The 17583-nt window shown below is 38.4% G+C and overlaps 1 protein-coding gene across 1 annotated transcript in view; it reads right to left on the reverse strand.

Moving 5' to 3' along the window:
* The window catches only part of ZNF827 (zinc finger protein 827), a 79065-nt gene that overhangs the window by 23552 nt on the left and 37930 nt on the right, over positions 1–17583 (reverse strand). Inside the window, exons 6-8 of the mRNA XM_010709537.3 lie at positions 13483–13731; positions 12728–12785; positions 8490–8593 (exon numbers count right to left, since the gene is read on the reverse strand). Of these exons, the coding sequence (XP_010707839.1) occupies positions 8490–8593; positions 12728–12785; positions 13483–13731 (411 nt within the window). The remainder of the gene's footprint in view (positions 1–8489; positions 8594–12727; positions 12786–13482; positions 13732–17583) is intronic.

Genomic DNA, 17583 nt, shown 5'->3' on the forward strand with positions numbered 1-17583 from the left:
GGGGGCGGGCGGAAAGGGGGGAGTTCTATGTAAGTCATTTCATGTGGAAGTACACTTCCTCTGCAACTATACTGGCAATAAAAATTGCTGTTCCATCACAGGACCAGAAAATGCTGCCAGGATCTTGAAATATTTAGACTTCAAAGAAGGACTGAAGTGTAGCACTGTGATTAAGAGATAAGAGCATGTCATACACAGAGAGCCTGAGACAGTTAGGATCGCTCACCCTGGAGGGAACAGCTTGGTGGGATCTTTTCAATGTGTATATAAAGCTGATGGTGGGGAACAGAGAAGATAAAGCCAGGCTCTTCTCAGAGATGCCTAGAGGAGAAGAGGCAAAGGTACTGACTGGAACATATTAAATCCTATTATTTAAACAATAAAAAACCCCACACTTTTTTACTGTGCTGCAGTAGTCTTATGCTGGCACAGGTTGCTCCACAGACAGCTTGTGTAATCTCCATCCCTGGAGAAATTCAAAAGCTACCTGTACAAAGAATCACAGAATCCTGAGATGGAAGGGACCCACAAGGATCATCAAGTCCAATTCCTGGTTCCACAGAGGACCACCAAAATTCAAACCTTATGTCTGAGAGCATTGTCCCAAATGTTCCTTGAACACCGGCAGCATGGGGCTGTGACTACTGCCCTGGGGAGACTCTTTGAGTGCTTGACCATCCTCTTAGTGAAGAATCTTTTCCCCAACCTGACTGTATCCTGACGTAGCTCCATGCCATTCCCTTGGATCCTGTTGCTGTCAACAGAGCAGAGCTCAGTGCTGTTCCTCTGCTCTATGTGAGGGGCTGTATGCTGCCATGAGACCTGCCCTCAGCCTCTGTTCTTGGCTGAACAAACCAAGAGACCTCAGCTGCTCCTCATACAACTCCATGCCCTTAGTGTATTCATAGTCCTCCTCTGGATGCTCTCAATAGCTTTATGTCCTTCTTATATCATGGAACCCAAAACTGCATACAGTGCTCGAGGTTAGCCGCACTAGTGGAAAGCAGATGGAGACATGGTCTTTAACAGCGCACTGATCCTGCCCTGAGCAGCAAAGTTGAATTAGATAATCACCAGAAGTCTCTTCCTACCTTAACCATTTTGCGTTTTCTCTCAAAAATAATAGTCCAGACGTTCTGCTGCTGTGAATGATAATTCACAGAAAATTGATAGCTTGTAATTGTACTCTTAACTCCTAACTTTCCTTTAAACATTCTGGCACTTAGGACTGTGAAAAAAGCCTTCATAAAGTGAACAGAGGATTATCCATAATGTGAAGTTAGAGGCTTTTCCTCAGATAGAAGCAAACAACTGTAAGAAGGTGTGAATTGTTCTAATTAACTCAATGGGCACATAGCTGGAAAGCTACACAGTGGCAATTTAAATGCCAACATTTCATTGTCAAGCACTTCAACAGAAATCCTTAGGGTCTGTACATTTCACAGTCCCCTATGGCCTAGCACATTTTCCAGGGTGACAACAGTGACACAGAAATCAAAATCAAAACCTTGAGATCTCCTTTCTACAGTGCAGGTACAGTGGTCTCAGGAACAACACCAGTTAAGTTAATGATAGGAAGTCTGGCAGCAGACTAGGTGAGGCCAAGCAGGAAAAAAATCATTAGCAACTTAAGGAGAAAGGGAAGCTATAGCCAGATTCACTCTAATTTCAAGTCCATTTTATTAAAATTCTGGCTGCTTTAACTAACCTAGAGATTACCCAAAATTCAGAGCTAGTTGCAATAAATGGATGCAGAAGCTCAGTTTGCTACAAAGCAGAGGAGGCCACAGTCGCAACACAAATACTACCAGAAATACAATATATGAATGGGCATGTTTGTAGGTTGGACACCCACATACGCAAGATTACAACAACAAGATTATATCATAAACCTTAAAAAAGGGGATTAGGCATGAAGAAATGTATGGGAATTGCTGAATCATGGCCTGAACCTCTGATTAATCACCTGAGGCAAGCAATGACTCAGCCACGGGAGCACAGGTGAAGCCTGGCTGCACCTCTCTTAGACCCATTTAAGAGCTGACTAGCAGGGGGAAAGGATCTCTTCTGGGAATCCACTCTGGTGGAGCTCCATAAGCGAGCCCAGGATATGGGTAGGCATCCTATCTTTTCTGCTTTGGTGTAATAATTGCGTAGCCAAGCTCTCTGGTATATCTCATAATTATAACGTCTGTACATTCATTGATTGTACAAGAAACATGCAAAGTACTTCATTCTAAAGAATGTGATACCTATGCAACATAATGAGCTTAATTATTTATCTCATTAAATTAAAACTCTAAACATTTAGGAGATATTTCCAACTACAGTCACAGATGATAGTAAAAAATGCAGGCACAACTGCATCAAGATAAGTTAAGTTTCACACAGCTGAAAGATATGTACTTGCTTTCACCCTGCTCAGATCCCAGCATTCCCACAAACTACTAGAAAAAGAGATTAGCCCACTAGATCCCCTGATTCAGCTTACAAGGTGTCCACTTAGATATTGGTACCACTGTGTTGGAGATCGTGCCAAGATGTGGCCCTGAGAGCAGGCAGATTTGCCCCTTTTAGTCATTGAAGCTATCGTAGAATTGCCACTTTAGAGAAAAGTAGGAGGAGGGTGTGAGCATGAAGGGAACACGAAAAAGCATTCTGTAGATCTAAACATATATGAGCTGTTGTTAGGCATATTAATATTATGCCACTAACTGCATTATCAGTAAAAATACAACTGACAAAGCTGTTACACAGTTCCCAAATTTAATGTTAATTATTATTATTTTTTTTTTACTGATCTGTGCAACTGATATAATACTAGCCTTTCAGCATTTCTGAAGAAGAAGCGTGGACTATCTATCATCTTACAGGTCACTGAAGAGCATAGAGGCACAGTGACAGGAGATGCCCTGATGCTTTTTAAAAACGGAACTTGTGGACAAAAGCTTTATTTGCTTTATTTCATTAAAATAAATACTAGTGGTAAAATTAGCTCTTGCACCAGTGGATGGAATTCAGAGAGTCAGGACTATTCATGAACTACAAGACCCAAAAATCTACATCTTCCAATTCCAGAAGTCTATTTAATCCACGTGAGATTCATTTACCACAATCAAAATAACAATCTGGAAAGTCATAGTAAATTTTCACAAAACGATGGAATTAAAAATATATATATCTCATCTGAGATTGCTAATGAGTGCGTCAAATCAACGTGAGGCAATCAACATTACTTTGTGGACAGTTCTACATTTCCTTGGAGTTGTTTGCCTTCAAAAGGAAGCATTAAGGAGTGTTCATTGGCTCAAGACTTGGCCTGGGAGAAAATGAAAGCAGCTCAATACAAGAGATTGGGTGATGATCCTAATTGTATCTTGTGAAGTGAAGACAGCTGTCCTCTCCCTGCTTCCTCTGATCTCCTGACTTAAATTTGCAAGGTCTGGAAGACAGGAACAAAGGAGTTCCCGGTGAAGTACCAAAGCCAGAAGCTGGCAGTCCAAAAGAACAGGCTTAATCACTTTGGACTATAAGTAAGAGTTTGTACTGTCATTGTGAGTATTTGTCAAGTGAACAACAGAAGTTCCAACAACCCATCACTACTGCAGATCAGCACCTAGCACCAAGACATCACTGGATCGAGGAGTGGTGAGGCACTTTATTTTGCTGTGTTTGTACATCTGGCTGGCTGGCCCTCTTTCCCCATTTTCTATCATTTTTTTCCTCTTCTTTTACTCTTTGAAGTAGCCATTGCCTAATACCATCTTACCTGTAATGCTTATTAATCATAATTAGCAAATTAGCCAGTTTTACTTCCAAGTAGAATACTAGTTGTTGTAAAGAAAGCTGTCAGTAAACTGATGCGTATTATTCCTCCAAGTCTTGGATGACTCCATAGCAGTAGTGATCCCTGCTGACTAGGGGAGGTGCGACTTAGGAGACAGAAAAAGATTCACCACCTTCAAACTCTACTGTGCGTGACCAGACTATTATCTATAGATTCAACTGTTTCACTGTTGCACGTTGGCAATGTAAGTGAAGGAGAGTAGAAGTTTCTTCGTGCAATGGAGAACATAATGAAATGTTCTTATACTACATACAGATACGCATGGAGAAAAAGATACTCCCCAAACCCATGGTTGAGTCTTTGGCAATATTCATGAATCACTGAAAAAGAAATAGCAAATGTCACCTATCTGGATTTTGTGAAGGCAGGTTTGATTTACAGAATGAGTCAGGGAGATAGTGGAAAACTATTAAAACACATTAAGGATTGGCTAAGGGTCAGGAACACCAGCATAAGATCAAGTATTTAATTTATCTAGAGATCTGGACTGAACTACATCGTCTGACTTACAGTTGCACTGTTTTCTGTCAAAAGAAGAAACCAGTCATACAAAACAAGGGATAAAAATGCCCTTTTAAAGCAACTGTTTGAAAAGAATATTTTCATTTCTTCTCCCTACATTTTGCTAAGCCAAAAAAGGTAATTTATTTTTGCTCTTCTTAAGGGAAAAGGCTGAAACTACTGAATTGTTTTGAATGTGTTTTTGCATTGGTTGCAGCTTTGATACTATTATAATTTTTGGGCAAACTGTGTTTGATATGGGCAATATTTCAATATTTATTTTAATTGTTGAACAAAAGTGAACTTACACAGATAGTGGTAGCAATCCAGAAAAGTCTACACATCTGCAATTAACTTTGTATGCTTACTAAACTACAAAACGCTTTCAGAAGGAAGGAGAGTAGTTTCCCCAAATCTATCCAATACTTTTGAACTATAGGAAATCGTTTTATTTCCTTCTCAAATTATTAACAGTTCACCACAGATTATCAGGGAGTTATCATTACTTCTGCTAGACCACTGAATCCCTTCTGACAGCTGTGGGAAATTTCCTTTCCTTGGTTACAAGACTTGAAAGCTGCTAACTAATTTTTCTACTAATCATGCTAACCATTTATCCTGTCTGCGATATCACTGCTTTATCTCAGGCGCTTATTTCCTCTCATAAGTGCCCCAATCAGTGCATTGCTTTCACACATCTTTTAATAGGTCTTTCCTAATTATTTCATACTCTTTGAGGATCCTGTATACTCAATGCCCTACAAAGTGATCTCTTCCTCTTAAATTCCTGATCTTGCAATTTCCTAATAAACTGAGTACAAAGAGAATTGGATTGCAGTAAGAAGGAAAGCACTAGGCTGAAGGGCTGCTACCGCGTGGTCTGACAGACAGAACTGTGGACTAACCATACTAAAAATCCTCTTTAGTATCTTGAACATGAAAAACAGCATTGCATTAAAAAAAAAAAAGCAGAAATATGCAGAAATTTCTGAGTATTAAAGAAATAATTTTGACAGCTACAATAATAGTGATACAATTCAAATTAAAAGGTCATATACTTATGAAGTTGCAACAAGAATTGCTCTTACATGCTGTAGAATCATGAGCTGAAAATATTAAGGGAGAAGAAAACCTTGTTAGTATTTGATTAGTAAGTGAATTGCAAGTCATCAGAGTGTTGGAGTTAAAAACCATGATTAATTGAGGGAGGTATTTCCAATGTACATGAAGAAGATTTCATGCCACAGAAGAAAGTAATTTGTAAGATCTTCTGCAAAATAGCACATATGGTTCTGACTGCACATATTTGCATAAACTAATTTCCCTAAACAGGGGCAGAAAAAGGCTATGATGTTGGTCAAGGAATGGAATCTCTGTCATATTAACAGAGACTAAAAGATGTGGACTGGCTTACTTTTCCAAAGATCAGATTAAGGGGACATAAGGTAGCCTATCAAATAAGCCCACAAAAGAGAAGAATTATCACAGCTGAAGGACAGCACTGGTAGAAGAAAAAAAGTAGAACTCGCTTTAAGTAAATTCTGGCTGAGGGCAGTCCAGCTCTTACGAAGAGTGAGCTTCTGAAACAGGGTTCTTGTACAAATGATAAGGACGACAGATTTTAAACAGAGCTTGATAAAAAAAAAAAAGGATATTACATAATGTTGTTACCTATTATAAAAAGAATGGAACTTGACATATGCAGTATCTGACTGTCCTATGTTCCTGTCACTTTTCCCAATTCCTCTTCAGCTAGGGTGCCAAGAAGACATAAACACATAAAGACAGCACACATAAATTTTCCAAGAATCTAGGGATACACCTATTCATACTGATGCCTCTCTCTTAAAAAGAAGCATGTACATGAGGTTCCACCAAGGTCACCCAGACCTGCAGCAAAGGCTTCCTTTCCTCATGCTGCTATGCCTGCTTGAGTCATGTCTCTCCATAGAGAGCCAGTGCAGAACAACAGCTCAGACCCCACACTTGTTCATCAGCCCCCACTAGTTCAGTGGGGAGACAGTGATACAGACTGGCATTTTTGGATGTGGGATTTGGATACTGCTTACTGAATGCTGCTGGCTGGTGGCAGTTGATTTGCTTGTATTTTAGTAGATGAGCTGAATTAACTGTCATTTTATATGCTGTTCTCTTCTAGTTCTTACTATCTTATTTCAGAGATGAAATACAACAGATCTCAACTGAAGGCACGCATTTATCCACGTGATGCCACATACACATTTCCACAGCATTTTCTGTTACATCCTGTTGGCTTTTACAATGGTTTGTTATTGCTCCTTTATGCTGCTCTCGGCAGGGATTAAGCTTTGTCTGAGCTATCCACAGCACCTCAGAGATAATTTCTTCCTGCGAGGCTGAAACTAACAGAATATCTATCTGTTGTTATTCTACCATTCTTTTACATGAATATCACATTTGTAATCAATTTTAGAAAATCCAATAACATTCCCAATGCTACTGTGAAGTTTCTGTTCAGGTTCAAGAATTTTTTACGAATCTGTGAAGTGCATGATAGTGTTGTTCCAAATAAATAAATAATTGTATTTTTTTTTTAATTTTCTGTATATATACTGCTATTCTGTATATTATGTAATAATAATCACAGAGCAGAAAGTGTTAAAATTCACAGATCCATCTAGTTATTACTCACATTTCATGAAGCAGAATACCAAGAATCACAATCATACAAAAAACATCTCAACACACATTTTAACACTCCAGGATCTACTAACCAACAAGATAATTTACATCTCTTAGGCAAGAGATTAAACATGTCACCAAAACCCATCTGTAGGTTTAAAGGCCCTCACTTAAGGTCTTACAGAGAATTAGAATTCTTACGCATCCATCTCAGTATGATGTAAGAGCATTACTGCTAGATGCCACATCCTCTGAGGTACTGAATACTGCCCGAGGAGCCCAAGAGTTCCTGTCTGTCATCTGGGTATATGAATATTCTATGTTACGTCACTGTCAAAAGCCAGAATTGAAGTGCAAATTTGGTTTACATTTTAGTACTTAAAAGTATCATTGCTTCTCTTAGCCCTAGTTTACAAAAAACGCTGCATTTGTGAGAAAGCATGGCTGGGGATAGCCTGAAGACCCTTGTTCTTATGCTACAAATTTTATTCTTTTTCTGCCATGCATATTTACCCGTAGACAACATCTAGTTCTTCACCTCATCTGCCACATCAGAAGCTGTCAAATGACTATTCAAGCAATTAAAAAAAAAAGAAGGGTCTGTTAAGTTGTAAATTAAATGACAGTCTATAGCTGAAAATTAGCAGTAACATGCCCAAAACTTTATTGATGGCTAAGAAAAGGTGAATAACCCCCACTACAGCTGGCTGTGTAATTACTGACCTTTAGAACTCAAGAGCTATTAATTTAAGAGCAGATACCAGTGAACTAGCAAACGAAATATTTTGCAGCAGAACAGTAAAGGCACATATTAAGTTTGTGCATATATTCAGTGCCATCTTGGAAGGTAATAGTATTCATCTGCCTTTTCTGTTTTAACTAAGAATATAGCCCAGGTTATATCTGGATATAAAATGACTGTCAGCTAGTTCTGAAAAATCAGTAGGACTGCACCCGCAGATACTAAAGCTTTACAGTACGTTGCAAGAAATCCACATCTTTCCAAATGTGTTCTTAAATAATTGCTAAAGGCGGGAAAACTCATTGCCAAGCTCAGCCATTCTGATATATACATTGTGAACGTTTCATCTATACTTTGAGAGATGGAACAGCAAGCAACAGGAAAAGAGCAGGTAGTAATCAGACGTCAGTTCCTTTAAATGTGGGACACAGATGAACACAAAACCCCCACCTCCGTTAACAATCCTGCATTTCATCTGTTATGTGGACTTTCTGTCCTTTTACAGTTCACAGAAATTGTTGCTCAAAAAGAATTAACACAAATAATTCAGCAGCATTTAACTTTTCTTCTTAATTGTAAGCATTTACTGTGATGGAAAGAGTTGTCCTTTGACAAAGCAACTACATTTTAAGAGCAGTAGTCAAGTGGTAATGTTGACAGTAAGAAAATAACAATAATTTAAAAACTACGAACTAAAAAAACCCAATTTAGTAACTAATGAAAAAAAAGGTGTCTGACCTGGTGCAGATGTCCTTCCATGAAGAGCAGTTTCGTTAGGCAGGAGATCTTTTGAGTTGGAAGTGAATGGTGATTGTCTAAATGTGTCTTCAGAAAAGTAAGGGCTGTCGGGGAAATAAGACATCTTCTTGTAAACAAAACAGCAGTTAATAGAAAAAGTAATCAATAATTTTTACTTTAACCTCTCAGTATAATAAATATCATCTTGTTAAAAGCCCTGCTTAATTTACGGACTTCGTGCTGAAAGACAACCAGACTGTGAGGTAAGGTGTGGAGAAGAGGCAAGCTTTGGGAAAACCGCATTGTGGAGCAAAAACTGAAGTCTTCCCAAAATGCTTTTCATTACAGTATTTCAACAACTCAGATTTGTTATATCACATCACAATATAGGTAAAGAAAATCAATTCAAAAATCTGTATTCTACTCCCCAAACACGTGGAAAATATATTAAATATTTTAAAGTATTTAATAACCTCAGGAATACAGTAATTACATTCAAAACAAAGCTTTTCAAATTTTAGGTTGAGATGCTGAACTGTTCTCTATTGACAGAGCATTCCATGTATGAAATTAACTCAATTAATTCCACTTCTAGAGCAGGAAACAATTAATAGAATCTAACTGAATGGTGACTTCCCAAACAGAGCATAAATCACCAACTGCTTGATTCTAAAAAGTAGACCATGCTTTGGTTTTAATTAACAGGAGGTAAAAAGTTAATTCCAATAGTGAATGGGCATTTCTGTGAAAGTATTTTGTTTTCTGCTCAATTAAATGCTGTAACAGAAACTATGATGCCTTCTGCACAATAAAGACGTTGGTAAGAAGTACATAAAAAATTAAGAATGGACAAGGGTACTTCTTTTTGGACAGCTTTTCTCTAATGTACTATATTCCATGTGCATACAAAGGATGAATTTCTTCTAAGCAAAATGGGAATTGAATTTAAATCTGATCTGTATTGTATTGAGATTCCTCAACAAGCTGACAAAAAAGGTTTTTTGTTTGCCTTGATTTTTAGTACTATTTATTTTTTGCTGTTTTATACGTGACAGTTAGTGGGGTATTTTGCTATTTCTGCATAAGTTTGAACATAACCATAAACAGTCAAACAGGTTGAGCTCGATGAAAAGCATGAAGCTGCACCAAACTTGAGCAGTTCACTGTATGCAGATACCTGATTAATCACAATAAGGTGAAGAGCTGCTGCCCACATGCGCAAAAGTTCATTTTTCCAAGACTCACATTCCCCCTCAAGGGTGACATAATATAAAACAGACTGACGCTATATAAAAATACGGCATACTTCAATGCAACATTCCTCTCAGTGGCTTAATAATGATTTGGAAAAAAAAAAGCAAACACCAATAAAAAGAAGTTTTGTAATTGTTGTAACTCTTCAAAATCATGTAATCCACTCAGCTTTCCACGCTGGACTGCCTGCTTGTAGATTCACTCACTGGCTCACTGTCCACTGCTAGTTCTAGACAACAGAGCTCATCTATTTTAGTTTAGGATATAAATCCTCAGTAAGTTGCTTTTGAAGACTGCACTGTGCTTGTGTTTTAAGGATCTCTCCTCTTTGCCATCAGCCTCCAGTGGATTACAGAACCATCCCTGGATATGCCTTTTTTTTTTTTTTAACCTTTTTTCTAGAATGGCAGATGAGTCTCTTCAGTGTCAGCCCATTACTGGTTCTATTTCAGTGGGTATGCCCTCCAATTCTCAATCCAAAGTATAAATGCAGAGTTCCTGCAACGCAGAAACTACAGACGTTGTTCTCAGTCTCTTTGTAAAGTCCCTTCTGATGAAGATTAAGCTTTTCCTTTTTTTCTCTTTTTTTCTTCTGGCTGCACTTTTCCAGTTTTCTGTCTACACAGTTCTCTAGATGAAAGAAACTTATCTTGGCATCTCATGCTGGCGTACTCACTTCCAGATCATTTGCTTCTCCGCTTTCTTTCTTCTTATCGCAGATGGCAGGTTCTACCATCTCACTCAGCCATTGAACTGTGAGGAAACCTTGCCAGTTTTGGCTGCTTGAGCAAAGTCATATGGAAGTATGTGCTTACACAGTCCAGGAATATTCACAAGAAGAATAGCAACAGACGGGAGACAGAAATGTTAATATGGAGTAAAATATATAAAAAAGAAGAGCTTGTGTATCCCCTTCTTGCTGGACTTGGCTGATTTAAGACACTCACCAATGACACAGCTGAATCTCTCCACTGCCCAATTACTCACAGGTGGATGACACTGACCTCACCTTGACTCTGCAGCTGTCAGCAAACTTCACATAACAATTATGATTCCAGTGCCTTTCTGTCATGACTCCAGATGTAGGTTGGTGAGCCAAACTGCAACACTACACGTTTTCTTAATACAGCCTTCGTGCCTCTATTCTCCACTGGCTGCTCCATCACATTCTATTTTTGAGAGGTGCCGTACTCTTACCAGTAAAGACTTCCAGCTGTTTGCTTGATTTGGGGTGCTTTGTTTCTTTTTTCAGCAAGGTCTTTTGAGTCAATCTGTTGGAACGCGCAGGATTTAGTAGACTGATTCGCTTGTCCTTAAGAAGCTCTTCTTATTCATACTGATTGATAGGTAAGACAAGAATTCAGTTGGGCACTCTGCTTTTCAAACACTGATGGGTAGCAGCCATTACCAGGACTTCTCAGTACAATTCAGTGCAAGTTAGACAACAGCCAACTGTGCTATTCTCTTACAAGGCAGCAGCCTTGTAAGAAGGAAGGTTGTCTGTACTGTCCTCAACCTTTCCAGTTTGAACTATTTTTGATAGATCCAAAAGTAGCTCTGGATTCTCACACCAGTCCTGCTGGTGATATCACAAGACACTAAAATCTATTTTCTACCAACTATTTGTCACCCCTCCCTGCAACACATATTGGGTGGTTAATGAGTAGTTGGACGATATGTGCATTCAACTGTATAAGCATCTTTCAGGCTTATGCTTTTTAAGAAGAAAAGGGAAGTCTGTGCAGTCTCCATATCCCACAAGTTCCCAAACTAGCAAATACGAAAAGCATTCTCAGTAACCAGAAGTTAAAAAGCTCGATTTCATTCTCTTTCAACCTGTAAGATCAAAAAATCCCTGATGGACATTTACTAGGTTGTTCAGTTTATTAAAACAAATTTATTATAGTTACCATGAAAGGAGGAGATGGGTCTAGGAATTTAAGATTAGCACATTTCAGAGACCTTTTCTTCTGCAACTGAAATGCTTTTCAAATTCTGTCTAGACAAAGCTGCCTTAGTTATCAAACATTGTACATGCAGGGGATTTCTGCAGGAAGGGCTGCAGAGACCCCAAAGGTCTTACTCTATCTCTGAAGGAACTCTCCAATGCTTCAGCCACAGTCGGTCTGCAAAACCACCCACAATGACCACAGAACTTTCAGGGAGGACATATGTGTATGTGTTCTTGTCTCAAAGGGTGGATGAGAGCCGAAGTCAATTCCTGCTTACTCCTAACCATGGGCTTCTAAGTTTTTACCAATTCTAGTTGCCAGTTATTCCAGAATAGCTTTCAATTTTTCCCTTAGAGCACCTCACTTTGCTGCTCACATATTTAAACAACTTGTCAGTATGTTCCCAGCCAAAATACAGTAAAGGGCATATTTCTTTAACAACACATGCTATAATTGAATCATATTTTTCATTCCTGCATAATTTCACATATTGTGTTAATGTGACTGTAATCATGAACAAAAGTTTCATTAGCATTGTCTCTTACAGTCTTTTAAAAATCCATCTCTGGAAGGCATTGAGAAGATTCAGAAATATCAAACTGCAATTTTATTCAAGAAGTCCAAGTTTGACAGAAGACTGAATCACAACACCTCTTCTTACATTGGTCCATGTCTTAAAATCCAGTTGTCAGCCTGTTCTTCCCTCAAGCACTGCATGTACTATGCAGTTTCAATTAAGCTTTGGTTTTTGCAGAAAAAAAGCACACGCAGAAAACAATTCTGAAAACCAAGCGTGATTACTTGACTGTGAGAACAGTCATTTTGGCCCAAAGGCCTTTTGCAACATGGACACTAAGAAATCATATCTATTGGTGTCACTTCTCACACAGAGGTTCCATTACTAAAAGAAAATATCTTACACTTGTAATATCAGGTCATATTTGCAAGAGAGAGACATATCCAAGTTTACAGGCAAAACTCAGCAATGCCATTTACATTACAGAGTTATGGATAACAACAGACTGTGCTTACCTGACTGTAGTTCTGATGGTGTTATCTTTATTGTGATTGTGCTCTTTGCTCACCTTTTCTGCAGAGGAACGTACATTTTTTTATGATTATAGGATATGTCATATTTTCCCTATCAAATTTTATTCAGCAGAATATTAATTAAAATTTAATGCTTTCTGATTACAGTATAATCCAGAATAATTTAAGGGGAAGTGGTCACAATATGATTTCAGAATAAGCACAGCTTTTAAAAAAAGTATAACCAATACCAATATTTTTCACCTTCACATTTCAGTGTCAGTGCTCCATGTGCACTACAAGCTTTCATTAAACAGAGCTCAAATCACTGCATGGATGCAAAAGCTGAGGTTGACCTTCTGTGTGGAGAGAAATGGACAGCACAACTTCAGGAGCACTGTACACTGCAGACACTGCCCATTTATGACAGTAACTACCCATATGTTCCCTTATATTCCAAGGCCTCAATCAACCAGTTGTCACTAATCGTTTAATTAGCCTTCAAAAATACAAGAGTTGAACTCTGGCATTTCCAATTCAGTTCAGATACTACAAACCTGATCAGACCGTCACAGTGCTCTAAAACATATGGGGAACATTTGGCAAGACTTCTGTATTTCACATGCAAAGGTAGAAGGGCTCTACCTCCTATTATGCTTCAGCCTTAGCAATCTCATACTTCCGTGGCACCTTAATGATTATACACGATCTCTTTTTGCTCTTTAAACTCTGCTTTCAACTATTTTCACTGCTTTTACCTGATAACTGGAAGAGCAGCTCAGATGCCATCTTCACTGATATATCCTGGCTGAACAGATTTCGTTCTGGGATCACACGACCTTCTGGTGCCTTCTGGATGTGCTCACTAATGTCTCGCCCTAATAAAGTGCTGTAGCCAACATTTTGGCTGGGTTGGCTGGGTGACACTGAAGTCTGTGAATCATGAATGTCAACTTCCATTGGTTCTTCTTTTATCTTTACAGTCTGGGTTTCCTTGTAACTCTCAGCTGCAAATAGGTATTAAAAAAAAAGCCACCACAATTACTTAATTAGGTTACAATTTTTCAGAGCACTCAAAGCAGGAATATCAATTACAAAGTTTAATTTGTATACCCTATAACAGCAAATGGTAAGAGAAGCAAGCAGCTGACTGCTACAATATTCTTCTGGGAGTTTATAAATAGAATAAATCTCTTGAAAATAATACTTTAAAACTACAGAGCAGAAAACTGCATATTTGCAAATCTGAGAATTTCATCATTTTCTATGAACGCTGTGTAATCATATCCCAGTTTGTGAAGCTTTACTTTTATGTATTACATGGAGTTACAACTAAAAACTAGCTCTTCAAAGCTGGGCACTGAAATTATCTTACAAACTCTTAATTAATCTCTATCAGAGCAGTAGCAGCACATTTAGTTGGAAATGCTGGTATGGGGTGGAGGTAGAAACCTCATCTGCTCATCTTCCACTCTCTTTTCAAGATGAGATGAGCAGTTTTCTAACAGGTTACAACCTTTGATACTCCCTGAAGTATTACAAGACCCAATAACCTTGATGACTAGCTTTCATACGCCCATATCTTTCCAGGTCTGTCTTCCTCTCTAGTGTACTAAATGTAGAAAACTACAATTTAGAAGCCAGTGTGTAGTTCATGTCCTACATGTGTGACTTCTCAGGTGCTGCTGAATGCTGATCTGGCTGCAAGGTTAGCAATCATTTTTTCTTCAGAAGAAAAGCTCTGAAATCTCAAAAACAAGGACCCAAGGTAATCCGGCTACCACACTCCCTTCTTGATTCAGATTTTCAACTGTGAAAAAAGAAGTTAAAGACCTGAAATTTAGATCAGAGAGAGATGATGAGTTTTTCTAATGATCTTCTTTCAGAGTGCTGCTGAAAGGACACATATCTATAATGGTGGAACGGCCCAACCAGGTGTGTCGCCTCTTCTGTTTGGATGCTGACCACACACTTGGGAAACAGGCAGCCTAAGAAGAAAGGCAGACTCAAGGAAATAAATCAGTGTATGAACACAGTTACGTAGCAGAACGGCCTTCCAGGTGAGAAACTGTTCTAACAAAAATCTATGATTCTAGATTCAGAAAAATGTCCAATGGGATTTATTCTTTTTGCCTAAACCTGTATACGTACTTTTGCTACTGATCAAGATCCTCAAGACCTTAAGAATAATCTGATTCCATTTACTTTAGGGCACATGCCCTAAAATAGCCTGGGTAGCCTCCAGAGGGGGAGTCAAGGTAAAGCATGACTTTGAACTTCAGAAGCCAAAGGAAGAAAAGGCAAATCTAGCACTCGGGGAAAGAGGCCATATTAAGGCAGAGATACCACAGCACACTGAGAGCCAGAGCAGCACGGAGTTTAAATGCCAAGCGGAGTAAGACCTGAGAGAGCAGTCTGGCTCTTGTTCAGACTGGGAAACTCGTTCAGATTGAATGGAGGCATTTTGTACAATGAGCATCCTCACATGGAAATTTTCTTCTTATCTGACGAATTTCAAACTTATAAAGATATAATATTAAAATAAATAAATGAGCACCAGTTTGTAAGAAAAACAAACAAACTGCAAAAAAACCCCAACCCCATAAATGGTATTTTTCTATCAAATCTGGGTCTGAAAGAAAAGTGAAAAAAAAAAACAAACAGTAAGTACACTTGATAAATTAATCTGTTGCTATCCTCTCCGCCTTTCCCTCCTCTCTAAAGCAAATACAAATGTGTCAGCCTCACAAACTTTACTCCAAGTACAAATGTTCCAAACACCATTCCTTTTTTTTTTTCCACACTACAATAATACTCAGGGGTACCAAAACATGGTATGGTCATTCCTGATAACATCCTGAGGATAGCCAGTTGGTTGGTGTCATCTCCTAGCCTCAAGCCAAGATGAACAGAATCCTTTTAGTATGCAGGCATACACATCTCACATGAATTTAAATGGACGTGTTCCACTTTTTCATCCCCTTGGTTTATGTTTCTCCTCTGCTGTCCTTAAGTGGAGGAAAAAGTGGTTTTGCTACTTGCAGATCTCAAAATAAAAAAAAAATAAAAATCAAAGCCAGGAGATAAAAGCTACTTGGTTATGCTCCAGGAGTGATTTACATGAAGTGCTTTTGGTCTTTTCTTATGACATTTCTTGACCTTTCAAAACAACACTGAGAAAAATCTTTACAATCTACCACGATCCACCAGATATGAAAATTATTATAGAGAATTCTCAAATGAAGAGGAGTTGAAAATACTATTATATAATGCCTTTTTCCCCTGCTAGACAATTTTTTTATTTTTTTATTTTTTCAAGCTTAAATTAGTCTCTTATCATAAAGCTACAGAACACTGCATCTGTGTTGAGAAGTGAAAAGATAATATGCTGTGCACTGAAAGTACACACAGAATGGCAGAGGAACGCATCAGGTAACACTGTCAATAAAAGCTCAGGTAACTCCACAAACAAATGAGTTGTCGAGCTGTCCTACAGTCTGAGCTCTGCACCCAGCTGCCAAATTTAGGCGCAGAGTCAAGCTGACCTTTGTTGCTCTTTCTGCTTTTAAAATATTCTTTCTATTTCTGTTCCTGCCCCACACAGCTGAATTCCCTGTCCGCAAATGCTTTTCAATCAGACAAACTGATACAACCCAACTAAGGCAATAGTTGAGCAACACCAATGACCTTCTCATCCCTGCAATCAGCTAGCAATCCAGTAGCCCTAACTAAATGTACATATTTGATAATTTCCTTTGAACTTTAGCTCTGCAGCTGCACCCTTCTGACCTGGCAGCATGTACCTGACAAATGTGAATCCTGTCAAAGTCCAATTCCCAACAACAAAGAGAGAAGACATGGAGGCTCTCTGTGATAATTTTACAATGCTAACTGAAGAGAATTTCTGTCCCATGAGCAAGAGCCACGTCACAAGCCACAGGCAGACAACCCAGCTGCGCAACATCTTAGGTGGAATTAAGGCTACGGCCGTACACATCTCATTGTACAGGCAGTCAAACTGTAACTTAAAGATTATTTTGCCTTCTGTTCATTTGTGGGATAAGGAAATAACCCTCATCTCCTCTCGTAGGTATCTCACATGGTCATAGTGCAGCTGATGATTTTAAAGTCAAGGATGGGTACGCTGAAAAGTCTCTCCATTCAAATAATCAAAGTCACAACAGCTTTGGTTTGTTTCCACTTTTGGATTTCTCCTTAGCAACAGACTAAGTTAAATAAACTGCATTGTATCACAATACAGAAGTTGGTACACAGGAGTAATCTTTTTCACCCAGATTTTTATAGAAGTAGAGACATCCAATTCCCAGGAAAAATAAAAAAATAATAAAAAAAAAAATCAGTGGAGACTAACAATTCAAATAGCTTTGAAGTATCCGGACCGTGATCTGGTCTGCTATTGATTTAAACACGGTCTGCTATTCATTTCAGACTAAACTGGATGAAGCTCAGAACAACAGTACAGCATAGAGCAGTGAACATTGCTCCTCTGGCAGCAGATGAACTAAATGACCTAATACACCTTTTTTCTTTTTTCTGCTTTTTTTGTTTGTTTGTTTTTTGTTTTCAATATAGAAGCAGCTTAACAAAATTAGAAAGAATTATTGCAGATATGGATGTATCATTATGAAGCTACAGAGATGCTCTTTAGAGTATACCTTTAATCAGCTGATTTACAAAACCCTCAATGAACTATTCATGCCATGTGAGACAGTTTTCCACACCAGATATGCAATAATGTAGTACTTATAGGCTTCTTGCAGAAAGAAGTAATTTTTCCCACAACTTCTGAGTGAAAAAAATAGCAAAGTAATGAAACTTTTTCAAAATAGAACAGAACA

Source organism: Meleagris gallopavo, chromosome 4, assembly GCF_000146605.3.
Source record: "Meleagris gallopavo isolate NT-WF06-2002-E0010 breed Aviagen turkey brand Nicholas breeding stock chromosome 4, Turkey_5.1, whole genome shotgun sequence".
Taxonomy (NCBI): Eukaryota; Metazoa; Chordata; class Aves; order Galliformes; family Phasianidae; genus Meleagris; species Meleagris gallopavo.